We start from the raw sequence: 27,311 nt of genomic DNA on the forward strand, positions 1-27,311 counted from the left end.
TGTCTATTTCTGAATTGTGCGTGTACTTGCTTTGTATCATATCATGTGTAGTAATGAATCTATTTTGTGATGAAGATGTGGTCTCTGGAGGAGTTGTGTCTCTCTGATCTCCCAGAGTTACTGGGTAAGTGGGAAAATGTCTGAATAATAATGTTTAACCAAACCACGCTGTTATTTTGGCAATAAATGTATGGGACTGTCTGGGAGACACTACCGGACTGATAAACCTGCATGGATTTAATTTATTTTCTCCCTCCCACCCCAACTTGTATTTTGGGCCTAACCTCCCACCAGTGTCTTTTCAATGAAAGAGAGGGGAGGGACGAGGCCGCAGCGCAGATGCTGACTCACTCCCTGACCTTTAGCAACCTCCTTTGCCCTCTGCGCTGCCGCCGTGACTCGGGCCCAGCGCGGGCCGGTTCCGCACGGCGCTGCTGAGGGCGAACCGGGGCGGGGGCGGGCGGGGGGCGCGGGCGGAGGGCAGCGGCCGGGCCGGGTACACGTGTCCCGCGCCGCTTGTTTACCATCGCCGGGCCCCGCGGGGCATCCTGGGGGCTGTCGTCTTATCGCGGACCCGTGGGCAGGCGCGGGCGGCGGCGGCGACTACAGCTCCCAGAATGCTCCTGCGCGTGCTGGCGGAGGCGCCGGCCAATCGGGGCGCCGCATGGGGGTGATTGATGTGCGGCGCGGTGCAATCCGCTGTGCGGGAGAGTCAAAACATGCCCGCCCTCCGGGCGGAGGCCTGACAAGCAGGCCAGGTAGCCAATAGAAACCGGCTGCGAATTGAGCAACGTCGTCTCTGGCCACTCAGCGCCCGAGTAGTGGCCGGCGGGGGCGGGACCCGCTGAGAGGACGGGGCGGGGGGGCAGCCGAGGGGAGCTCGGTAATGGCGACGGGTTCGGTAAGTGCTACAAAGTTTGGAGCTGCCGCTTTTCGGGGCTGCGAGGCTCCGGCGGGGGATGAGAGGGGTCGGGGAGGTCGGAGGGGAATCGTAGCGGCGTAGGCCGAGCTGAGGAGGCCGCTGGGTCCAGGCTTTTGACGGCGAAGGGAACCCCGGACATTGTTTACTGTACACCTTCCCCGACCGACCCTGCGGAGCCGCCACCCTTTCGCGCCGCTGGGTTGAAACTCCCGGGGTGTGCCGGCCACCTTTGGGCCCCTCCAAATCACGAAAACAAGCAGAATAGGGGGGGTGTCCCCCCCTTGTTTTCCCTGGGGAGCGGCTGTCCGCCCCAGTCTGTCAGTGAGGGCGGTGTGCCCGCTGCGGGAGCAGCGGCCGTGCGGGATGGGGAGTGTTGGGGGTGTCGGTGGGCGCGGGTGAGCCCCGCGGGGGGAGCGGCGGCCGGGGCGCGGGGGGGGCCCCCCGGGTCGGTGTTACGCAGTTCGAATGAATGGGGCCGAGCGCGCGTGCGCCGTGCGGCCGCGGGTGTAAACAAGGTCACGTGACGGGGGGAGGCCCTGAGGGGGTTTGTGCGGGGGTCCCTGGGGCGTCCTGCCGGGGGTCCCGCCGGCGGTCCCGCTGCTCCGCCGCCCCCGGGCCGCCCTGGGAACACCGTCCTCAGGGGCCCGCAGCAGCGCTGGGGCTGCGGCGGGAGCGCGGCCCGCCCTGAGTCAGCGAACAGGCCGCCCGGGCTTCGAAAACATGGTGAATCACGCTCTGCCTCGGCTGCGCGCTCTGGCACGGCCGGGGATGTGCTGCGAGGATTCCTGATCAAAGCAGCTGCGCCAGGAAAAGTCCCTGGTGTAGATCCAGTCTTGCCAGTATGTTGTGTTTTGCTTGGAGAAGCTGTTCTCCAAATTAAACTCCGTCCAGCTTATTGCTCAGGCGTAGACCTGGCCTGAAACTTCGTCAGTAGGTTGGGGGAAGAAAGGCAAATAGCAGAAGGAAAAATACCACGGGAAGCATTTCCACCCAGGCATTCTTGCGCAGTGCGGTTTGGGTGGATGCTGCTTAGTTCCTGCTGAACCCCTTCTCAGCCACAGTCTTTATTTACTTTTTTCCCAGCTTTATTCTTCTCCCTCAAAAACAGACACGGTTCAATTAATAAGGTCTTTGTTAATGGTGCCATTTGTTTTAGCATGACAAATTAACTTAAAGTACAAAATAATAATTTCATTTAGCCTCCAAAGACAGCCACAGTAATTAAAGTCCTGTGAAGCATGGTTCTAGACAACACCTGATGCAACAAATTTTCAGCATAAAGTTAAATTTAAAAAAATATTTACAAACTAATTAATAACCAATCCCCTTCCTGTTCAAACCATTGACATATCCAAAGCAGGCTTTAATCAAGTAGAATAAAAAAAATTGAAAAGTAAAGTTGGGCACTTTCCTTGTTTTTCTTTGTAATTTTCTTTCAATTTCTTCGTAATTAATTTGTTAGAGGATTTTTTGGCTTTTGTACATGGATGGCTTTGTTTTTGAGAAATTCTTGTGACTTGGAGAAATAATTCATTTCTCAAACAAGTATCCTTCTTGTTAGACTAGCATTTTTTATCTGTATCTTACCTCTGACCTTTAGAGTGTTGGGATACGAGGACACATACTTTCAAGTCTTGACACCTGTCAGGAAGGAAGGAGAAGGTAACATTCCAGAAATAAGTTTGCTTCTTCAATTTGGCAGGAAAATGGGAAAGGAAGAGAGGAAAAAATAGAGGAAAAAAAACAGGGCAGAAGAGGGGAAAGGGAAGATGTAGATAAGCCAGAAAAACAAGGAGTGGCTTTTTGGAGTTGATTAGATTTGGAGATAATCTTCAAGGTCCTGATACGTACTAGTGAGGTCTGGTTTTTCTGTTCAGAAATAACTGAGCTATCTGCTCTTGTGGTGTTCTGTAATTTTACTGTCCCTCATGGGTGACAGGGGTATAAATTGTGTTAAAGATGTTTCTTGGAGGTGAAAGTAGTGTCACTGATAGTCTGAGTTACATATTCTTATTTCTCTGACCTTTCTTCTCCACCTTAAATCAGAAAAAGCTGATGTAGCTTTGTAGTAGTGCCATTTGAGTAGAATCAAACATCTTTTTATGTTTAGCATGCAAGTTTATATAAGTTTTGCATATATTTGAAAGATTAGGTGATCAGACAGTTAGAAATTTTTCAGTCAAAACCCTCCCGGACATGATCCTGTGCAACCTGCTGTAGGTGAACCTACTTTAGCAGTGGAGAGGGTTGGACTAGATGACCTCCAGAGGTCCCTTCCAACCCAGTCATTCTATGATATGAAAATATTACACTTTTTAAAGCTATGGTTGGTATTTCTCTAATGTAGCTTACGTAGTTGACATGCACATGGTAGACTTCTCAGGTTTTCTTTCTTATTAAGCTGTGTTTTCTCTTATTTCGTGACAGACTCATGATTACTTTTTCAAGGACACTTCATTAAAGTACACAGTAATCAATGTTATGGTAGCTTTAATTCATCCTCACCTGAAAAAAACCCCAGTAGATAACCAAATTAGTAAAGATTGGATAACATTGTTTGCCAGCTTTTAGAGGCAGAGGTTGTGTAGAATAAGCACACAGTTCTCTTCTGAAGATGATTCAAAACAGTGGGTTTGGTATAAACATTACAGTATTGGGATTTGGGGAAATGAAACTGCAGTGAAATATCTTAGTAGAAGTAGAGGCTTCTTTATCTTTCCATTTGCAACACAGCTAAGGATGTTAGGAGTCCAGTGTGTTTGAGACTCTTCCTGGAAGCCAGACAAAGGAAGGGCAGTGGAAAAGGCTTCTGCAGAGACACTGGTGCTGAAAGGGCAACTGGAGAAAATGTCGGCCTGATGCTAAATAGCAGAGGAGACCTGATCTCACAAGGTTGAGGACAGCATTTTTGCTTTGATCTTCATTTTCCAGGCCTGTTCCTGGGCTCCTCAAGTCCCTGGGTGTAGCAACTTGCCTCTGACAGAGCGAGACACTTCTTTGTGGTAGAAGCAGAGCAAGTGAGGGGCAGGCCGGTTCCGTGATGCAGCCGTGCATGAGGCAGTGGGACCAGATGGGATCCCTCCAGGTGTCAGTCATGGGTCACAGAATGTTTTGGGTTTGAAGGGACCCTAAACATCATCTAGTTCCAAGCCCCCTGCCGTGGGCAGGGATGTGTTTTGAGGATGGTCTCCAAAAAGAAGTGGATTTGGTGGCAGGATGGCTCCCAGTAACTGGAAGAAAGAAAATGTCACACCCAGCTTCAGGAAGGAGGATGTGGGGAAACTACAGGCTGGTCAGCCTTACCTTAGCCTTCAGGAATATTATGGGGCAAGTTCTCCTGAAAGCCATGTCCACCCTCTTCGTAAGGCAAGAAATTGTCTGGGAATAGCTAGGACAGATTAGCCAAAATCAAATCTTGTCTGACCCATCTGATTGCCTTTTGTAATGAGCTGAGTGGCTTAGGGTACCAAGTGAATATTATCTTGGCTTGAGTGGTGGTTGAGGAGAGAACTCCAGACTCCTGGCAGCAGTGGGTACAGGCTGTGGGAAGTTCAAACCTGTGTGAGGAACAGCTTCTTTAGGCAAGAGTGGTTGGTTACTGGAACAGGTTCCTGGGAAGTGCCAGGGAGTGTCCATCCTTCAAGATACTAGAAACTCAAGTGGCCAGGGCCCCAGGCAGCATCTTGACTTCCAGGTTAGCTCTGTTTTCTGTAAGGATTGTACAAGATCATGTCTAGACACCCCTAAAATATGCTGTGATAGTCAACAGACTAATGAGGATTTAGGGCCCTGGTAATGAAGTATATCAGATGCAACTTAAAACGGTTCACATGCATACAAATTTCTAACCTCTCTCTTTCTAAAGTCAGATACTTTGGAGCATCCTAACATGGTGTGGGAAGTGAAGACAAATCAAATGCCTAATGCAGTTCAGAAACTCCTTCTGGTAGTGGACAAGAGAACTTCAGGGATGAACGAGTCACTGGAGTTGTTGAAGTGTAATGAAAACCTGCCCTCTTCTCCTGGATATGCATCCTGTGATGAGCACATGGAACTTGGTAAATAACATGATTTTTTCAGAAGAAACTGAATTCTGAAGTTTCTTTTAGATGTCCTTTACTGAAATTACTGGAAGCTGACTGAATGAGATTCCTGATTTTCAGCTTGAGAAGGGCAGGGAATTGTGACATCTGAAGGTCTCACTTTGCAGTCCCTTTTCCCTTTAACCCATTTCCAGTTCTGACACACTGGCCTGTTGACTCAAATGTGTTCTTGAACTCAGAGCCACAAATTTCTGCTTCTAATCCCCAGAGGAGTGGGGTTTCTTTGGCACAAGAAAAACAAACAGAAAGCTCAAGAGCTCCTCCTAAAGGGAAATTAGGTTGTTTTAGATCTGCTGCAAATAAAGTTTCTGGGATTGAGGAACATTGGTCCTTAGATATTGGAGAAAAACAGCATATACTTTAGAAAGTATTGATATAATCAGTGAGTTATTAACACATTTAATTAAAGGTATGTTGTGATTAAGAATATTGATACTTAGTTACATGACAGCATATAGCACAGACTTCTCTTAACAAGCTGGGCTCTTTTCTGCTATTCTGTATGGAATATGAACGATATATATTACTGATAGGAATTCACCCTACCAGGCTGTATACACAGCTTTCATGGTTTATTTAATCTGAGTTATTTAACTCCAGTTCCCTGGTAGAAACCTTTTACCTTGAACATGGTCTGATGTTGAATTTTTTTAGTGTCACACCTTCAAGGACAGATTGGTTGTCTTTTGTGGAATGTTTTAGTGTTTTAGTGAACCATGTTGTTTTTGAATAATTCTGCAGTATGGTTCTGTGTAAACTGGTCAATCTAATAAAAACTTAAAAATCAGAACTATGTTTTTACCTAGTTACCTAATTTTTTCTTAAATTTCTTGTGTGAATGTATAATCGACTAGAGATGTTACTATTTCTGTAGCCATTTTTATGAATAGGGTTTGTGAAATGTTCGTAGTTGTGATATGAGAAAATAAAATTATTTTATTGTGGTTCCTTTTTTATTTTAATTTGCAAGATTTGGGGTCAGCTAGAATTGAGAATAATTATGGTAATTTGTGCATTTCTTTGTAGATGATCTTCCTGAATTACAGGCTGTGCAGACAGATTCTACCCCACCTGCACTTTTTCAGCTTGGTGCTGATGTTTCACATCAGGAATGTTCAAGGCCTTCATGGAGCCAACATACCTCAAACAGCAATCCAGAAAATGCTTATTCTTGTGAGAATGGGGTGAACTGGTTGACAGAATTAGCAAATATAGCCACAAGTCCTCAGAGTCCTTTGATGCAGTGCGCCTTTTATAACAGGTACAGACATTCATTTCAATTTTGAGCTATAGAGATTTATAATACTGTTTCCAGAAACATTTCCTTCACTCTTTAAACCCTCTGACTTTGAACTGGAGCCTTATTTTTTGGTCTTTTTATTTTTTCTGTGAATGCATGAACAGAACTCGTCCCATAGCCTGGTGCAAAAGCTGCTTAGTTTCCAGCCATGAATGACATAGGATGATATAAAGACATTGCCTATCCACAGCAGGCTCAGAAGTTATGGACATTTATCTCATGTGAAGCAGCAGATAAAAACTAAGAGGAGTTTGCTACATTAAATTCTTAATGCTTTCTAGTGCACAGACTTCAGATTTTCTTTTAAACAGCTAGTTGGAAATCTAGTGCAAATGTGTATTTCAGTGATAACTGTCTCAGGTTTGTGATCTGTAAATTCTGTAAGGTTGTGAGCAACAAGTGTGGGATCTTGGAAATTTCTGGGCTTCACATTTTATTGTACAGCTTTTCTTAGGTTTATAATCAGAAAACTCAATGCAATACTGTTAATAGTCATGGAGTTGAGATTTAATCATTTGGACAGAGCAGATGTCTTTACATTATCTTTAAGAGCTGGTATTTACTTCAAGATCTGTGTAAAAACTTCAGCATTGTGGTAAGGAGATGCCACTGTGGAAGTGCTGTTGTCATTTGGGTGCTATACAGAACCTATGCAGGAGTTATGCTAAATGTTCTCTTTGCCTGGGCTTGCACCCTTTAATCATCCCATTGAAATACTGGTGTGTGGGAGGTTTATTTGGTGTTCAGCTCATGCAAATGGAAATATTTGCAACAAAAGCATTTTAGAGTAATGGCAGCAAAGTCTCATGTTGTCTTAATCTGAGATATTTTAAAATACATGTTTCTGTTGCAGATCATCTCCTGTTCGCATAATAGCAACAAGCAAAAGTTTACATTCCTATGCACGTCCTCCACCAGGATCTTCAAACAATGATCCTAACTTCTCCAAGAATGATGTGGATGAAACACCAGTCAGACATGAAAGGGTGAGTTGTTCTGAAACATTTTAAAACAAACATGTAAGAGTAATGGATTAAGTTTTTTGAAAAGGGAAACCAGTTTAAAAAAGAAAAACATAGGTGTAGTGTTACTACTATTGCTATTTAAGCTATTAAGATTTAAGCTATTTTAAGATTTAAGCTATTAAGCTATTAAGATTTTCTGTTAGTTTTCATTTTACCACACAGGGTAGGCTTGTAGTGCTACTTCATATTTTTTGTGACGAGATCACTTTATAAGAAAGCTCTCCTTCTGTTATAATTCCTTCTATGGGAAGCTTTAAAAAACTGTTAACTTGTTTGATGCCTCAGAAGGAAATACGCATCCCTCTCCTTTTAGATCCACAAAACCTGTCAGTCCTATGTCTCCTTTTCCCTTACATTAATTTGTATCTGAAATCTGTCTGTTAACAACACTGAATTTTCTCCAGTGATTCATCTACAACTGCCTTGAGTCTACAGCTTTCCAGTAATTGGACCATAGAGTAATGTGCTTTGAGTGATTCTGTAGATGACCAAGGAATGATGAGGTGTAAAATGCTTACACATGAGCATAAGATAATCCATAGGGGTGAAATGAGTCTCTGAGAATGAAACTCAAAATTGTCAAGCTGCATCTCACAAAAGGAGATGAAAATGCTCCATTCACATTTACTGCATTCCTTTAATCTTTGTCTTCGTGTTACATTCCTATTAGTATTTAAGGCAAAATGATGCCACAAGTGCAAATCCGTAAAATACTCTGCAGTAAAATACCAACACCATTTTGCTTTTTTTTTTAACAGGCCAATAGTGAATCAGAATCTGGCATTTTCTGCATGTCATCACTTTCAGATGATGATGATTTAGGATGGTGCCATTCCTGGCCCTCAACCGTCTGGCATTGTTTTCTAAAAGGTAAAATAACATGTATCATGAAATAAGTATTTGTTTTATCTTGTCCTTTATTTTTTTCTTGTAGCACAGGCTTTTTTTACCTAACACTAATGTTCTTTTTCCCCTTGAAAAAATCTCTTAGGCTCTCGTTTGTGCTTTCATAAGGGACGCAATAAAGAATGGCAGGATGTTGAAGAGTTTGCAAGATCTGAAAGCTGTGGAAAAGAGGAAAATATCCCAGTCAGTCCTTACAAGGTAGCCATTAGTTCTAATAAATTCACTGCAATACCTGTAACAAATACTTAGTTTCTTACATTATCCCTGTGCCTGTAATTACTGCCTCAGGAAAACAGATTGGCATTAATGTTGTTTAGAGCAGATCATTGTGCTGTTTGAGTATCTCATTGTAAAGCACTTGAACGGAATTAATTGATGTATGTTTTGAATGTTATATCATCTTTATTAATTTCTAGCAAGATAGAAATGCCAATTAGAATATTGTTATTTTTTAATATAATGTATGATGATGAGTATACACCTATAGTATACACAGATATATGCTTTTCTTGGGGGAAATTTTTTGAATTGTATGTGTGTTAACAGGACTATGGTTCCAATGGTTTGAAGTTGATTTCCCATGAAGAAAGCATTTCCTGTGGTGAGTCAGTGCTGAAGCTGACTTTTGATCCTGGCACAGTGGAGGATGGCTTGCTTACTGTAGAATGCAGACTCGATCATCCATTTTATGTTAAAAATAAAGGTATGAAATACCTCAAGTACACTTGGTTGTATATTAAAATACTCTCAGAAGGTGATTGCAGATTTTGTTGGCATCCCATACTGTTCAAGGAAGCGATAAAAGCTGCGGTGTAGAAATTACTGTCTTTGTAAAGAAATCCAGAATATGAACAAACAAAACTGTAAAGCCATAAAGCTCCAGGAAGACTACTTATCTCTTAAGGAAAGATTTGATTGAGTATATCAATGGAGCTCAGGAAAGCAGAAAGAACGGGGGCGGGGGGAAGAAAGGAAAACTGCAAATAAGGGAGGCTTTTCTCACTTGCTAAACATGGACTTTTTATGGTAAAAGTTTCCAGGTTTTGATTCCTTTTTTGCTAGAATGAGATTTTATTTGAGATAAAAAGAAACCGTTTGCAGTAAGAATTCCCTAAGTAAGTGTTTCTGGTTTTTCTTTTGGGTGAAAGAAACTACATCAGAACATTTTATAAAATTATGTAATTTCGAGATACAGGATTGCTCCAATGAAGAACTGGAGAGATTGTCTGGCCGTTTGTCTAATTTAACTCTTTACCACTTCAGGTTGGTCATCTTTTTATCCAAGCTTGACTGTGGTACAGCATGGCATTCCATGCTGTGAAATGCATCTTGGAGATCTGTGTCTACCTCCTGGACACCCTGATGCCATTAACTTTGATGATTCAGGTGTTTTTGATACATTTAAAAGGTAATTTTTGGATAAAGTGGCCTCAGTGGTTCTTGTATTTAATGAGTAGGCACCTTAAGTCTAGAAGAATTTGAAGCATTATAGAGAATAGTTTTGGTAATACAAGACAAATGATAGGGAAAAATAATACTAGGAAAGCTGTGTAAATTATGTGCTCTGCTGAATTGCAAAGTAGTGCCTTGGAGTGAAATAACATTTTAGCCCCTTTTTAGGGCAGTTGAAGACATTAGATAAAACAGTAAAAATATATATATTGTCTTTATAAATTCTCCAGGTAAAATGGATTATGTTTGAAAAACCTAGTACTAATTTTTGACAATAGTATGTCTGCTAGCTGTTACCTCATGCTTCATATCCAACGCTATGTCTGAATTACCTGAGTAGTTTCTTAGTGGTAAATGCATGTGCAATGGCTTTAGAATACAGTATGTTCATAATTAGTTATTATTTTTGTATAATCTGGTTTTTGGGATTCTTTTATATTAGATCAAATTTACCTAACTTCAGAGTTTGATTAATGTTGGGGTTTGCCTGAGCTGGAACTTCAACCAGATAACCTTCAGAAGTCCTGTTTAACATAAATTGCTCTAAGATTCTAAGGAAATTACAAAGATTTTTCCACACTATTTTGGGATTTTAAGGTTCAGTAAAATCCATATTTTTCTATGATGTTAGTGCCTTTATAGCATCTGTTTTTAATCCGTTGAGCTTTGGTTTTTTACAATAGAAAAAGAGGAATTTAAGATGCTGTTTGCAGTTCAAGCCCTGGGAGCTCTTGTATGATTTCAGTCTGGCATAGAGTGAGTTCAGATTGCTTGGCTTCACTCATTTGCTGTCTGGGCTTTTTTTCTTATTATTAACTCCTACTGTGAACTGCATATGTAGAGAGCTTTTAGAATCATTGTATCTACATCTCACTGAAAAATCTGGATTTCTGGCTCCTTACTAATTTGCAGCCCAGCTGAATACTGCCTTCTGTGGTACTTCTAATTCCTTGTCTTTCTCTGGGCCGAAGGGAGTGATTGAGAAAGGAGCATGCAGCAGCTGCAGCTGGGATAACAGGACAGAAGAATTAAAAACAAAATCCTGTTGCTGTGTTATGGGAAGGAGATAAGTAATAGGAAGGGTGCTGGCCTATTGTAGAACAGAGAGGTCCTTTCTCCTTATCTCGTGAGAGCCTGCAAGATGGTTGGCATTATCCCTTCTTCGCTGCCTTGTACGTTGCTGAGGGATGTTGGAGGCCGCTTGTAGGCTCCGCTCTTCTGCGTGGTTCTGTCTCACAAAAGGAGCTACCTTTGCAGATGGGGGCTGGACTGCAACATGCAGCATTTCCTTGCTAGTAGTTCTACTTGGTGTCCGCAGAAAAGCTCTTCAAACTCCTTATTTTGTCCATAAATCATGCAACTATAGCCTCATTGAGCAGTGGGTAAGAGGAGCCTTAGCATATATACATTTTATGTTTATCTTGTGGTGGTAACTTTAGCGGTTTAGATTTATGATTAAGTAGCCCCTTTCCAAGATTGCTTTCCCCATATCGCATGATAAAAACAGCATAGCCTGTTGTTCCCACCTGGAGATGGTAACCGATAGTCTGTGGAGTTAAACTGCCTCTTTAGTGATTAGAGGTTAATTGTAGTTGTTGGTCAGCTAAAAATTGCGAGAGTTTGTCCTATCTGGAGGTCTGAATTTTACGGAAACAAGTCACCTGACTTTAAATACCTTGAGGAGAAATGTCGCGGTTTTGTCAGTAGAGGGCAGGCGTTTGTCAGCACTGCGTCAAATAGTGCGACATCATGGGGCTCTGAGCAGGGTTTTAACCTCGCTGAAAGGTTTCTGTGTAAAATAGCATGTATTCAACTACCTAGAGAAGTTATTTGTACAGTAGTGAATATAATATAATTCATTTTAATATAGTGGTTTCATATTTACCCTTAATATATATTTGCAAGTGAACTCAACTGCTTATTCTTCCCTTTCTGTACTTGTCATTCACTGACCAGGTTTGATTTAGGGTAGGGACAGAAGCAGAAAGAAAGAAGTGTGTTTAAAAAGAGGATGAAGTTTGAAGACATTTTATAGTTAACTGATATATAGCTGAGGAAAGTACACAGCAGATCATGTAAAGTTGCAGCCTCCATCACATTGAAGAAAATATTAACTTGCCTGCCAAAGTCTTGTAGTTTTTTGTTTTTCACACTGACATCCACATCAAGCACAAATCATTATGTCACACAAAAGAGAGCAAAATACTAGAAATGTACAACTGAAGAGTGGACATATATTTAGGGATTTTACATGACAACTACTCGATGGCTTTATGATCTGTCTTTTCCTTGTAGTTACGATTTTACCCCGATGGACTCCTCTGCAGTGTATGTGCTCAGCAGCATGGCTCGCCAGCGTCGCGCTTCGCTGTCCTGTGGGGGATCAAACAATCAAGATGCTGAGAGATCAGAATGCAGCAGTAAAAACTGTGCCTCTGCTGCATCGTCACATCTTTCCTCCAATCCTTTGTACAGCAAAGCTGGCAAAAGCCACAGCTCAGGGACTGCAAGTACTGTGAGTGCCACTTCTCCAAACAAGTGCAAAAGACCAATGAATGCCTTCATGCTTTTTGCCAAAAAATACAGAGTTGAATACACTCAGATGTATCCAGGGAAAGACAACAGGTAATGATACAAACTGTAGTTTTGCTATTACTGGTGAGTTAGAAGAATATCTGTGTCCCACCTTTAGATTTAAGTAGCCTATATCTAGCATTTGAAATAAAATGTGTGTTTTAAGAACAAGTTTTGAAAGATGTTAACGTAAAGAGTAATTTATGAGTGGACTGTGAATATTTACAGTACTCAGTGAACTTGATACAAGACGTTTTTGGCAAACTTACCTTCTCCTAATTCTTATCTCACAGAAGATAAACAGTAATGAGTATTTTAGACCAAACCACTACACTAAATTGGTGTTTCTGCCTGGTTACAAACCCAACCCGCGACACCTTCTGAGAAAACATTTGGGTAAAGCAACTGATACATGTATATGTGTGCAGAGGCACAAATACAGAACAGCCTTTGCTTATGGTGATGAGGTGCTCTGTTCGTGTGCTATAATGGAAAAAATGGAGTTTCTGGTTCTTCTAATTAAGTCTTGACATATTATTGCAAATTGGTCATGAAGTCACAAGCATTTATTTCCAGTCTGTATATCCTGTTGAAGAATGGAGTACTGATAGTTAGGATATCTCAAAGATCATAATCCAGACAGCACATTGCCAAATTTTGCTTGCCCTAAAGGCATTCAGCAGTCTGCTGAAACTTGCAGTAAGAGTCGTATGACTGTGTTTGGGGAAGACCTCTTGTTTGTTCTTTTGTTCTTAATCTCTAGCACATTTGCTTCTAAATATTTATAAAGATTTCCATTACCTATGTTTAAGTAGTATTTGGTGCTATGTGCACCAATATTTGTGCCTATGTAAATAGGAACTAAAACACATGAACACGAACTGATCTTAGGTTTTTTTTAAATGTATGTAATTTTATAAAAACTGCTACTGTAAAAATTGCATTGTGACATAATTCTAGAAATAAATCTGGTAAAAATTAAAGTTGACAAGGCTTTGAAAGGGTTTTTACTATTTTACAGTGTTCTAATAAGGAGGCTGTAACTGGTGCTGGGATATAAAATCCTGCCAGACAAATCTCAGCCAGTCTTGTATGCCCTGACAATGATACATTCTGTAATGTTTATAGTAAGTTCAGTGAAGCAGATCTGCTGCCTTCACATTCATTGCAACTATCAATGAGAAATGGAACAGAATGTCAGCCAGGAAAGTTTATGATGGTTATATATTTAATTGAAAATGCTGATTTCAAATGGATGCAGTGAACTGGAGCTGCAGCTGCATGGATGTGAAAATGAACATTCCAGCGAGCTGGTTTACCTTGAAGGGAAGTGATGACAGAGTTACAAGTGTGGTTCAAAAGGCACTGCTCATTGTCGTGGTTGGAAGGCAGTGCATTTGGGTGCAGTTTCGTGGCATCCATAAAACACAGGACGGCAGAAATAGCATTAATGGTAATTGATACAGACATTCAGCTACTGTCACTCCAGTGCTGCTGCAGCATTCATTAATTTAGCTGTTGGGAGGCAACTCTTAACGTTTTTTAAGTGTAAGTTTGTGTCATTTTCAGATTACTGTGTAGGTCTTATAACATAGTAGTCACTTCTGTACAGTGGAGTTCTTAGGTTTGCTAAAGTTATTTCCTTACGGGAGTAAGAAAGGACAGAACTTGAGGTATCCTGAGTTAAACGGTCTGTTCTGAGACAAAGCAGCTGAAGGCTGTCACCACGACAGTGAGCTTGTAAACTTTCAAAGCACAAGTCAAGAGTCACATGATACTTAAAACTACTGTGGACTGCAAGATTGTGTTAGAAAAACTTAGGTGTTAGGGCTGCACTTGTTTTATTTTCTAGATACTGTTCACTGTAACACTGTAACCATAGTTGGACTTGGTTGTGTGTTCAGGAATTCTTTAATTTGAGTAGAGATGAGGGAAATAATATTTTTGTTTTGAAATAAAAAGATTTCATGGTGCATTTTTATTTGGAAAGGCAATGGCTTTTACTGCAGACCTCCTCTCTCTGGGTCACCATGTTCCTTTCTGAGGAGCGTGCGTGATCTAGCAAAAGCTGGCGACCCAGAGCAGACAGGTTTCTGTTGATATGTCTCTGGATACTGTCAAAAGATGAAAAATCTGCTAATTAAACTGGGTGTGTTTGCTTCTGATGACAGACCAAAGATACTGGTTCTCAGTCTGGATAGAAAACCAGAAATTCCATTGCCAAAGAGGCTGTGCCAATGGGTTTGTTGGCGATGGGATGTGGTGTCCCCTGGAGGAGTTTACTCTAAGGAGTCACCAGAGCACATGACAGCACAGGCTCAAGGGCTGTCCCTACACACTTTGGGATGTGATCCCAGAGTGCTCTGCAGCTCGTGGAAACCTGAACAGCACCACGTGGCCTTGCAGGATTCAAATCCATTTTTTTGCTGTGATGCAGAACAGCCTTCAGGATTGCTCCATGTGCCATATTATGGAAATATTTGGTAGATGACACTCTACTTGTCTTGATTCAGTTTGAATATCTTTTCTGCCAGCAAGGAACTTAGTAATAGGAGAAAGAAAAGGACTTAGTTGTGTCCACTTTTTTCTTAGGGCCAGTCACAGAACTCTTATTGCTGTAATCTGAAGCCAAGTGTACAAACTACTTGGTAGCTTTAATAGTCGTTGATAAGAGCTGTTGTTTAGAGACTTTCATTCAGCTAAAAGAGTTAAAGCTTTAATGGGATATTGATCCAACATTTGGGAGTGCAGTTAAGCAATATGGCAGGATAGTACAGGGAAATGTTGTAAAAAGACGTAGAGTTTATAAGGAAATGAATTAATTCAGCTTCTGGAAATGGTTATAAATGTGTTACAAAAAATGGTTCCCTTTGCACAGGAATGGGAACTTAACCCAGGATGGATTAAAGGTGGAGGAAGCTACAGATATTGATTAAATAGACATGTGGACTTGCAGTTAATCAAATATTTGGCTGAGGTCATATTCAGTTCATTGCTCTAATTATTAGAGAACATATTTTCAGCAAATCTGTCATATGATCTGCTAGTATGAAAGTAGAGCAAAACAAATGTGAGTTACCATTTGGTGGTGGTTTTTTTAACATCTCTATTTTGCTGGTTTATGCCAGTTGCTGCGCATTCAAATGTACACCCTTTGAAATGTTAAAATGTGCATTGACCCATGCTCAGCTAACACAGAAGTCTCAGCTGTTTAACAATTGAAAGAACTATGAGAAGATAATCACAAATATGATTATTAAAAATTTTAAGATACAGTTGATTTCTTCCTTGCATGTTATTTCCACATTTAACTCAAATCTTCTTTAAAGTGCTCAGATAAAAAACAACAAAAAAAATCACGGTATTTCTTAGCACTGTCCTGACTGTACTGTAAACATTTATCTTGCAGAGCCATAAGTGTGATACTTGGTGACAGGTGGAAGAAAATGAAAAATGAGGAAAGAAGGATGTACACACTAGAAGCCAAGGCCTTGGCAGAGGAGCAGAAGCGTTTAAATCCTGACTGTTGGAAAAGAAAACGAACAAATTCTGTATGTTTGTGAAGCAGTCTTTTTCATTATGCAGTTACCTGTGTTCAGATGGGTGGCTACAGTGTGTTTTGTTCAGAATAAGCTGCTTTCTTAGTAGCCAAAACCTTCATTTACTCCCCTGTGTTGTGTAACCTGCTTTTGGCAGTTTAGCAGGAGATGGATCAGGATAGGGTCTGTCTGAATATTTTATGAGAGTTCTGTTTTTATGTGAATTTTATGTGAGTTCTGTTGTACTGAAACTTAGTGTGCTTGTGAAATGCAGAGGAAGGACACATGTTCTTTTGCTTTGAAGTGAGTTCATAAGGTTGTACCTGAACTTTTTTTCTTCCATAAAAGCTTTTTCTTTACACATTTTTCTGTTTGTCTTACTGATAATTTATATCAGCATATATGAAGATACTGAGGGAGGATATTTATTACTCTATTCACTTGTAAAATAAATACAGTAGATAACACTACTTCTGTAGGGAAATAAGTTGTTTTCCACTTTGTAGAAAATCATCAATCTAAGAGTCTGCACCGATGTATCAGTAGGTGGTGGACGTATTAAAAAAGAGAAAGGGCTTTCAAGCTGAAAGATCAGGTAAAGCAGACATCAAAAAAATGAGATTCTGCTTGTTGAAGTAGAAGAGTAGATTGGAAGGAAACATCCACTGAGGTGCACAGAGTGCTTGCCAAGTTCTTCCATTTTATGCCTGGGTAGGAGCTTGAAGTGTGGTGTGGACTTCATCTACATGGCTGGTGAAACCGTCCATCCATGTGGTGTAAGATTTCGTCCTCAAGTTACCCCCTTTCCTTTGATGTGTAAATGAGGCTTTTTTCTCAAGAGCATATGCAAGTGTTGCCTTAAGACTGAATAAGAAATGCTCCAACACTGAGCTGCTTCTTTCTGCAGCACATACTTTGTGCAGTTTCCAGTCCCTTGTTGCAGAAGGTTCCACCAAGTCCCAGCTGCTAGAAACAAGCTGTTTTTCTGTTCACTGCATTCTATTTTAATCAACAGTGACAGTTTCTGTTAGATTTCCTTGTGGGTTTATTAAAAATAATATTATTTATTTACTCTGCTCTTACACTACTGCAGTTTTGGGCTTTGGATGGTGAGATCACAGGCTCAGCTGTGAGTTTCAAGCAACTCAGAGGCATGTTTGTGTGTAGCTGTGTAGTGATGGGTTGGCCTCAGTAAGGCTTTCTTACCCTGCCTTGTAGTGGGATTTTCCTTGTCCCTACAGTCTTCAGGCCAAGAGAACAGGATCTGTAGAACCTGTTACCTCAGTGTTACAGCAGGAAATACCCTTTATAATTGTTTTAGTTCAGTGAACTGAACTGTTAGCAGTCTAGTAACCTTACTCAGTAATGACAGTGGGCTCCAGGCTGTGACAGAGAAGTTGTGATGGTCTTTCGATGATCAGGGAATAAAACTGTCTGGTTTGGCCTTTTTGTTTTCTTTCAAATAACTGACCAATTGTTAGAAATACTTGTGGCTTTCAAAACAAGTGTTTGCTGCCCCTTTGCTTGCTAATTGCTAACCTGGTTTTCTCTTCTCTTTTCTCAGGGCTCACAGCAGCATTAAGCCAGAATTTTCCTGTTAACTCTGTATTTACGAAATGGCTGTTGCTTGTTCGCAAGAAGATGCAAGATCAAGGTCTTACTATTTGTTGTGACTATGTGTGACCATAAAATACTGGCACCATCATGGAAATGATCTGAGTGCAGATTTGCTTTTTACAATAGAACATTAAGTAAGCTAAAAACTATCAGCATTTTAAACCAAATTGCCTTACTTTTCTTCCAAACTTCATTATGTATCAGGTAATAGGCTTGAAAATGGATATCCTGTGGTGCTAAAGTACTTTAGAAAGAGGAGAAGGAGATATGTATAAATGTTTATTTTTAAAAGAAAATGTACAAAAAGGGGAATTTTAAAATATGTAACAGCTGTTTATATACATTGATTCTTATTGCTGATTAATATGTATTGCACAACTGTATTATTAATTGCGATTCTGGGGCCTGGGATTTTCTGAAATGGCAAAGTGTTATTATCAGCTTCCAGCTTCCCAGCCTGCCCTGCTGCCAGCAAGTTACCAGAACATGTGGGAATGGAAAGCCTGGTGTGATGCAGCAAGGGAGCTGCTGCTTGGGATGCCACTTAGAAAACTTGTATCCACAAAGGATATTTGTGCATCAGCTGGCACTAGTGAGCGCTATCATTTCGTGGTGGAAACAATGACCCAGGACAGGACGAAATGAATAAATAGCATTATCTCAAGAAAAGTGGTGCTGTTGGTATCATCACCATCATAGTTATAACTTTGTGTTTTGTCTTTGCCACATATTCTACAATATTTTATTTTGCCATAAGACATCTTTATGGTGGGGGCAAACTTTGCACTTAACTATACGTGCAACACTTGCACTTTACTTTTTTTCTTCTCCAACTGTCTAAAATTAGAGCAGCTGCATTAGGATTACAATTGCTTCTGCTGTGAACATTTACAATCATGGCTTTTCCTGTACTAAACAGCTGTGTGTTGTTTTTTTTTAAGAATCACAACTGTAAATTTCAGTTTATGACACATCTACATGATGTTGCCCCTAAGATTTTTGCACACTATATTCTTGTATATTATTTCAAATAAATTCATTAAAATTTGGTGTTGCGTATTTTATAAAATGAAGAAGACTAATCACGAAGTCAGCCCTGCAGCAATGAACATGTTCTGCATGGAAGTCTTTACATGAACCCATCCAAAGTATACTTTAATTAAGCTTTGTCATTAGGAAGCTAGTGAAGAATTTCAAATACTGTTTTCAGGATTGAATAGTCAATGTTCTTTATTACAGTTTAAGCAAAAAGAGTTGAAATCAATATAAATTATTTCTAAGCAAATAGAAGTGCAATAGAGAATCATTTAGGTTAGTTATAAATATTTTTCCTTGTGTTAAAATTAGTGATTTTTAGATGGAAACTGATGATTCAAATGTTTCAAAAGTAGTTTTCTGAATACGGCTAAAATGTATTCAACTGTTTAAAACCATACTTGTAGGAAAAGAGCTGCTTCCTTATTTGAGATATTCAGCAATTACACTGTAATACTTGAGTTCTAATTTTATACTTTTCTAAATTCAAAAGGAATGCTTAAGAATGTTTCAATTAGATGTAGACTTACAGCACATAAAAGTTGTACAATTTCCTTACGATATTTCTGTATAAGTAAGTTCCTGTAATGTGAACATAAAGCAAGAAGACAGAAGTTTCAGACATGAAGTAGGAAAACATTTCATTGTAAAGCTGATCTACTTGGGGATAATTTACATGAACAGTAAATACAGATGTGGCACCAAAGCCCCCAGCTCTGTTACCGTCCACTCCCTGGTATGAGAGTGTTGTCCAGCTGTGTTCACTGAAGGGTTGACATGGCTTTCTGCAGCAGCTGAACCATTATGGGATAGACTGGTGCAAACTCCTTTCCCTCTCTTGTTCTCACTGATTGAACATAAGCTTCCAGTGCACCACTGAAAAAAAAAGTAAAGTAGCTAAAGCAATTAAGTACTGTAAATTCAGGATCTGCAACTGAAATTAATTGCCTTCTTCCCTCCTGCAAAATTTTCCTCAGATGGTCCTACTTGTCTGTGGAAGGAAGTGAGCAAGGAAGGCCTTGCAAAGCTCTGCATAATTGTTTCATGATCTTTCTCTCCTTTCTTGCATGTTTTGAGGAGCAAACAAGTTAACATTTAAATAAGCAGCAGCATGTTGCAGATGGCTTGAAATGACAGCTCTGACGCACAGACTCGGGCTCAGTGCTGCACTGGTAACCTTTAGAAAGGAAGAGAATAATCTCCAGCTGCTGCAGATGCCGAGAGTGCAACTTCAGCACGAAAACTGGGGCACTGGTGAACACCCGCCATGCCCTGAGGTGATTCCTGGCACAGCCTTGTGAACTCCCGCTGTCCTCGGAAATGCACGCTAACTCCAGACAGGGCTTGGGCAAGGCACGGCCTGGCTCTCTTACACGTTGTCACAGGATGTCACACATAGAGTCATCGTGTGTGAACTGCACAAATAAAACATGGCAAAGCTAAAAGGGGCAACTGTGGTGACGTACTTGTCTGTACGTATTTAACTTGCTTTACAACACAGGGTCACCTTTTAGCCGACATTCTAGTACACAGTGTTGTTGAGTGACAGCATATTTGTAAAACAAACACTGTAAGTGCTCATCTGTTGAGATTCCAACTTACTAATTCATTAAGTAGGCCAGGCTAGTGTTGTCACACTCAAAATACAGCTTTGAATTTAATTCCCCTTTTCTGCTTCTATTTCTTCATGTAACTGATACAATAATCTTGGAGTTTCCTTCTAAAACTCGTTTATATTTGCACTATTTACAGCAAAACTGACAAATTTAAGAAAATGCACAAACAACAGACCCCATTTCAAGTGGAGACTAATGCAGCTCCTGGTACCTGGCTGTTCCTCTTCTAATACAAAGTGTCACCACAGCCCTTCCCAGCACCAGCCCGAGGACAGTGGGCCCTGCCGCGAATGTGGTCACTGAGGAGGGAGTGGTCCTGGGTTTTGTCTCCTGCATTCCTTTCTGGAAGTGCAGGATGCACCAGCACAGCTGCTCTGACAGTGAGGGAGCCTGCTGGCTTTTAGTAACATGGCAGGAACATTCCCAGTCCCACTGGGAGAAGGCAGATGAGGTGCACATCTGGTGAAGGGGGTGGGGACACAGGGGTCAAGGGAGATGGTAACACAGAGCAACTGCAGTGTTGTGCCTATACACTGCTGTGGGATGGTGGGCTGTGGAGGCAGAGCTGCATTTATGTTTGCTGCTCCTTCCAACAAACAAGCCTTTGGTGGAACCCTGCATTCCTGCACGAAGAGTTCATGGACCTAAGGCAGCGCTGCTCCCTGGTACGTGCCTCCTGGCAGCGATAGGCAGTGAATCAAGCAAGGCTTAAGGAAAGCAGAAGTACTGAGGAGTGAGATTCAGCCCACGTTTCACACACACAGGCTCCTCCTGGAGTAAGATGGTAAGAGAGGAGCAGCCAAGATCCCTGTGTGATGCTGCAGCTCCAAGAAGCCTCAGATGAGCCCACCAAACCTGACAAAGGAGAAGAGATGGTAGGTGCAGGGTCGCAATACACTTGGGTGCCTGTGAGTAAAGCTGCTGCTACATCAGCAAGGGCTTGGCCATCCGTGTCAGAGCATCGCTGGGAATTTTCAGCTAAATTCATTTATCAGCAAGAGGAAGATGCTCTTGAGGCCAAGAGCCTGTGCTCAGTTCGCTGGAGAGACGAGTCTGAGCTCTGGGTTCCAAGAAGCCACTGACGGCAATGACAGCCCGGCCCCACGAGCTGGTCCTGGGGCTGCTCCCGCTCCTGCCAGCACTTCCCATGCCCAGCAACGCATGCATGGATCCATCAGCCTCGCTGCCAGCGCGCACCAGGAGGAGCTGACTGGCCCCACGTGCAGTCCCTGCTAATGGAGTTTGATGGAGAGAGTGAAGCGTGCAATTGTGCAACCAAAGAACCCGAAGCAGCTTCACTTCTGAGCATGGGAATGAAACAGCATAGGCACGAGGTGATTCCCACCACAGCTCCTGATGTCCCTATGCAGCATCCAGACTTCACAGTCCCTCTTTGCTGAAGCCCAGGACATATTGTCTGAGACTGGGGGGACACAAAAGAAGGATGGACTGGATTGCTGGAGAGTTGAGCAGCTTCAGAAAAATAAAGTTAGTGAGCACGAAACAGTTCCTCATGTTGGCCTTGGTGCACTTGAGAGCTCTTCAATTTCAGTAACAACTTACTCGTGGAGCTACTGCTGAGGGGTCCACACCAGGTACCAATACACAGTGAGGAGTCACTTTGGGTTTTTTGTACAGCAACAAACAGCAACAGAGAAGCAATCCCTTGTTACAGGCAGAAAGGCAGGGGAATAATATTTATTTTATCTAGCTAAAGTAAAGCTGACCTTTTGCACCTGGTCAGCTCTCTGAAAACCTTCAGCCTCCTCCTTCCCAAAGGTCCCTGGGGAGCAGCACAGGGTCTACAGGGAAAGAGGCAACGAAAAAAACTGCTTGCTGTGGCCACAAAGTGCTTTGGGTGCACCTCACTTCACTCCCAGCAAAGGCCATCAGCATCATGAACTGCAGAGAGATTAGGCACATCCACAGGTTTATTTTAAATCCTAAGATTTAGAGAGAATAAGTGAGACTGAGGGAATGGGACAACAGGATATTGTGCTTTTTAGATAAACTGGCCTCTTGTGGCAATGAGGGGGCAGCATGTGATGAGCAGACTGAGCAGCAGGTGGGAGATAGAGGCAGGGAAAGCTCAAGGATGACATCAAGGATGCCATCCTGATGAGGGGAGATGCTTCAGAAGAGTCAGAAGTGTCTCACATTTCCAGTCACATCAGCACTCAAGTGCTCTGGTCAGCAGTAATTGTTAGACATGTTAGACGTTAGTTACCTGCTACAAAGAATAGTCCCTTGTATTAAAAAAATAGTTGAGAAACTCCTGTGACAGTTTTCTTACTGTAGCTGTCATTCATCTCACTAAATCTCTCCCACTCAGCAGTGGCCCTGTCTTTTCCCTTCTATACACTCCTCAAAGTTTGTTGGGCTCAAATAGTTTTCTGAAGTCATCAAAAGCTGAAAATAGAAAAAAAACATATTGACCTGCTTAACTTAGAAAGCTCTAACACCTCTTGGTGAAGTTGTGGGTTGGTATCATTATCCAGATGGTAACACTGCTATCCCTTAACTGACTTATCTCCTTGCTTTGAAAAAGCCCTTGAAAAAGATTACAGAGATAACCGAATAGATAAAAGGGAGAAGCTTTACCCTAAAAGCAACACCCAAAACCACTCAATGTGAGCCCTTGATAATCCCTTGCCAGACTGTTATTCCCATCAGATCAAACAAGATGGAATGAGATTTAGGCTATGCTAAGTGCCATACACCAGTATTACAGTCCCACAGTCACACCTTCTAGCAGCTTTTATCTTTTTTCCTTCTCTTCTGCCCCAAAAGAATCTGATTTAACTGGCAAAACCAACTCCATCAGTGGCAGCTGAAAGGAGTTTTGCAGGTCCCTCCTGCTGCACTTGCTCTTTTACTGTGGCTTTGCTTGCATTGTTTCAAAAAGATGGAGTCAAACTTCACCAATATGACCAACTTGAGAGCATCTTAGCTCTCTTACCCACTCCAGAGACAACCAGTAATATCAATACTGTAAGGTGAATTCTCAGGCATTTTTCTAAAACAGACCTTGTACAGCTTTACACTGAAAACATTGTTTTACAATGAAAACAAAAGCTTTCTGACTACTCCAACTGCATTCACTATTTTCCTGCATCCCACACTTGCATCCCCAGTAGAAGTATTTAAACACTCTGAAGCTGAATGTTAAAAACCCATTCATAATCAGTAACTTCACCTGAAACACGGGAAGAACAGTGTTTCTGCTAAAGCAAACTGGCCTAGAGAACTCCCTGCTCCCTATGCCCACCCAGGGAAGGCTGGGAGCCTGCTCCCACATGGGCAGGAGTAGGAAAGCAGCCAAGGGGAGGGTGAAAAGCTGCTGCAGCTGCTAAAGGCTGGGAGTGAAGAGGCAGTCACAGTCACCTGGAGCTCCACACCCTACCAGCTGACAAGGGAATCATGGTCAAGCTCAGGAAACACTTTTGCATTGCTGCCTGTGAGAATGGCACCATAGTGACAGGCCAGGAAGTCTGTCCACACTGTCAGGAACAACATTCTTGGTTAGGAAAGGTCCAGGTCCATGGCACAAATCATGAATCCAGGGAGAAAGGTTGTTTGTAGTCCAGAGAATAATGGTGAGGTTGCTCCAGAGTGAGCTGGAGGAATGGGCTGGAAGAGGTAACTGAAAGCACCAATGGTCATAAAGTAGACATGGTTACAGAAGTTCATTTGGGATGGGAATTTTGTTTTGCTGAAGACAGTCAACAAGTCTTCAAGGTGGGATTTTGGGACTGCAACATACAGAAATATGGACAGTGCAGGAAGTTGCTTGTGGCAAAGCAAGATGGCTGCTGCTGCACGTAGCCAGACTTCAGTGGAGGCTGCCTGAGCCGGGCAAACTGGAACATCACTGGAGCTGGGAAGCCTACCTGACTGTAATTTGGGGAGATAAATTAGTTCAGAGGCTTTGTTAACATTTGAAATGCAGGATTTACCATGACATTTTGGTAAACTTTAGCAGTCCTAGCTCAAATGAGCTTTTGTAACTATGCTGGCAGTACAGGACTCAATTCAGATGCACCATTAAAATCTTGTCTTTAAAAAGGCAGGCTCACTCCTGTTGAGGACACTGTAAAAACACCAGTGCCAAAGTAGCTGTGGAAAAATAAACAGCGCTATGGGTGAAAGCACTATCATCAAGTCTCCAGCACAGAGGAGATCACAGCTGTTGTCATATAAAAAGATGTAATATATAGTTATATTATTGTTGTTTAAGATGGTAGAAACCCTGTTTATGTAATATACAAAACATACTCTTGAAGGGATTAGACTAAATAATGCCCTAAATTCAGCATCTTCTAGTCTAATAAAGGACATAAAACCTGTTCAGCAATCTGTTTCTATTTCAAAAGACAAGCTATGGTATACATTACAAATGTTGTTTGTAAAAGAGAGCTATGGAAGAAGGGTTGGTGGGATGTTCTGCATATATTAATGCTTCATTAAAAATGCCATAAAAAGTAAGGAAAAAAAAAAGCCCTAAGTTTAAGATGCCCTCCCACATAAGGAAAAGGATTTTAAAGCACTTATTAAATTACTTCACTTGCATGAGCAAAACCATGAGCTTTCTTGGAAATCAGGACAAGCTGATTATATAAGATTCTGATAGTTCTTCTTTAAAATGTTATTTCAACCCATGAAGATTTATATCTAGAGTTAAAAGGAAAAAAGAAGTATGATTTGAGTTGTGGTTCTTAAGGGATCTTAATGTGCATCATTTAGAATCACTCTAATGAATTAATTTTATATGGAATTGTGAATCCTAGTGCTGCCCTCCTGGGCTCTGCCTTGGTCAAACAGATTTACATCGTAAGCTTAGAAGAGGCAGGGATCATCTTTCTGCTCAGCAGTAGGGGGATTGCACGCTGTGCACTCCTGTCCCGATCAATCAGCAGGGCAGCTGGAGGATGCTGGGGCCAGACATTTCTTTAGTACTTTGGTAAAAGTCTGTTTGCTCTGCAAACCTTAGCGCAAAGCAGAAAATGGAAAATCTGCTGTGTAAGAGCACATCTGTCTGACACCAGGTCTATTAAATCCAGTGCTATAAAAATTACTGTAAAACCAAACAGTAAAATCTCCAACAGCATCACCTGTAGGACAAGACAGGAGCAGGAGACATGTCCGGTTATTCCAGACTGTAAATGAAGGGATCAAAGGGCCCGTGCGCTGGCAGAGCCGCCCGAGCGGCACCGAGGGTTTATGAAAGGCCCGGGCCGGCCGCGCTCGCTCCCTGGAGCAGAGGCAGCGCTCACCCGGCGCGGCTCCGCTGCTCCCAGCAAAGCTGGCGGGTCTGTGCCCTACCAGACTGAACCCAGTGCACAGATGGGGCTTTCAGGCTGGTCCCTGAGCTGCCATTTGTCCCTGCCCCGGGCAGGTGAGTGGTCAGAGCCACTCCTCAGCTCAGGACAGCAGCTCGTTATGGAAGTGAACCCTTCACTGAGCCTGGCTTTCAACTCTGCTTCAGCAAGGGGAGCTTGAATAAAGGGAGTTCACGTACATTCTAATGGCAAAGGTAAGAATTTGGCCCTTAAAAGGATGAACTGTCCTTCAGGCTGGCTCAAATCCTGTCAAGTTTAATAGGGTTTCTTTTATGGAAGAAAAGTTGAGTTTTCAAGTTTAATTTAAAAAGAAAAAGAAAAAAATTGCCCTGGCCACTTAAGTGCTTCTTTCAACCCAATCCCTGCTCAGGGAGGACACCTGCAGCAGGGTCATCTCACCTAACTTTAAATGTCTGCAGGGCAGTTGGCTGCCTGAGCTGGCTGCCTGTGTCCCAGCCCACACTCCATTGACTGAACAAAGAAAATGGGAGCTTTCAGGACACAATGGAACTGACCTATTTTGGGTACCTGCTTCAGGATGAGATGAATCAGCCCCAGCAGTGCCTGTTTCTCTTTGTTGACTATAAAGGGAGTCTGGCAAATATACCTCTGGCCAGGTAAATACCACCCCTTGTGCTGAATACAAGCAGAAAGAAATGCACAAAAATGCTCAGAATGGGACTAATTCATACCATTCACACCATTTTGCAAGTGAAGCATTTAATACCTACAGAGCGGAAGAAGGACTCCAATTAGCTTTAATATGAAGCTAGAAGGATCCTGGTAACACAAGGAAATTAATATCTAGGCAGCAGGTCCCTAGAGTAATTCCACAGTTGTTACAAAGGGAAGTTGCAGGAAATTACCATTTGCAAGGCTGCAGCAAACATAAAGATATTATCTTGATGCAGGCCAGTGCAGGGATCTGAAGGCTCCAAACATCCAAAGTTCAACTTGCACAGCTGAACAACTACAGGTGGAAAAAGCCTGAAGAGGGTGACTGATAAAAGAGCAAGATGCCTGTAGTTCAACTTGGGTTCATATGAGACACACAAAGAGCAGGCTCAGAAATCTTCCAGTAGAGTATTAAAGAAAATATGAGTGATTCATGGTCATACTAGTGACTGATGTCTGCGTGCCTGCCTTACATATGGATAACCAGCCATGCAAAATGAATAAAGGATTCAATGAAAGGACTGAAAGGAAAACTTAAGTATTCCAGCTTCACTACTTGGTCTCATGGATGACACTGTCTCAGCCTAAAAACCTCCATCCCACGGTTTGTCCCTTAATACCTCCATGGTTAGCACAATTTATCAGTGTCTGAACATGACCACCAGCAAACCCATTAACTGAAACAGTCTGGATGAAATTTAATTGCAAGCGAAGACAAAAATGTGTTGCAGTTTAAGGATGGCATTTTTGAATTTGTGAAAAGGAATTGAAGAGAACAAAATCCCACCAGTTCTCAAATTATTTGCATTCTTGGCTTTCCCTACTATAACTGAGATTCAACACTGCCAGTGTTGCCAATACTATCAGGACAGAAATTACCATCAAAATACTCATAGCTAAGTACATATACAGCTCTGTTAGCCCTGTACCTATTACCTATGCCCCTGTAATTCAGTGTCATGGCTTGAGATTCAAGAAAAGCTAGTTTTGTAGACAAACTAGACTAATCACATGTATGATTTTCAAAAAACACACATATGAAGAGACACAGTTTGTATTTTCATTTTTCAGAAATAAATCCTAGTAACATCTACTGGTGATCAACTAGTATTTCCTTAACTGGCCCAATCACTGCATGGGACTGTGTGGTGCTATCAGCTTCAGGAAGTGTAAATATTTATAGCAGACTCCTCTTGGCTGCTTTAGAA

General features: G+C 41.9%; 2 protein-coding genes across 5 annotated transcripts in view; one reads left to right on the forward strand and one right to left on the reverse strand.

Annotated features, from left to right (window-relative positions):
* The first annotated feature begins 850 nt into the window (after positions 1-850).
* HBP1 (HMG-box transcription factor 1) lies at positions 851-18,486 on the forward strand. 3 transcript variants are annotated; one of them, XM_068994842.1, is made up of 11 exons: positions 851-901; positions 4,792-4,980; positions 6,052-6,286; positions 7,179-7,311; positions 8,109-8,220; positions 8,342-8,454; positions 8,803-8,959; positions 9,520-9,664; positions 12,004-12,333; positions 15,692-15,833; positions 17,386-18,486. In XM_068994842.1, the coding sequence occupies exons 2-11, from the start codon at positions 4,812-4,814 to the stop codon at positions 17,401-17,403; spliced, it is 1,554 nt and encodes a 517-aa protein (XP_068850943.1). In that variant the 5' UTR covers positions 851-901; positions 4,792-4,811; the 3' UTR covers positions 17,404-18,486. The 3 variants fall into 3 exon arrangements, with proteins under 3 accessions (XP_068850943.1, XP_068850935.1, XP_068850953.1); XM_068994834.1 differs by having other exon boundaries at positions 863-901; positions 4,788-4,980; XM_068994852.1 differs by lacking the exon at positions 851-901 and adding an exon at positions 1,743-1,761 and having other exon boundaries at positions 4,788-4,980.
* COG5 (component of oligomeric golgi complex 5) overlaps positions 17,705-27,311 on the reverse strand; it is a 182,987-nt gene continuing 173,380 nt past the window's right edge. The window contains exons 22-23 of one of the 2 annotated variants that reach the window (XM_068994824.1): positions 19,197-19,349; positions 17,705-19,055 (exon numbers count right to left, since the gene is read on the reverse strand). In XM_068994824.1, the coding sequence (XP_068850925.1) occupies positions 19,235-19,349 (115 nt within the window). In that variant the 3' untranslated portion in view covers positions 17,705-19,055; positions 19,197-19,234. Of the gene's footprint in view, positions 19,350-27,311 lie in introns of both variants that reach the window. The other variant, XM_068994815.1, reaches the window with a different exon arrangement.

This window comes from Aphelocoma coerulescens, chromosome 1A, assembly GCF_041296385.1.
Source record: "Aphelocoma coerulescens isolate FSJ_1873_10779 chromosome 1A, UR_Acoe_1.0, whole genome shotgun sequence".
NCBI classification, from domain to species: domain Eukaryota; kingdom Metazoa; phylum Chordata; class Aves; order Passeriformes; family Corvidae; genus Aphelocoma; species Aphelocoma coerulescens.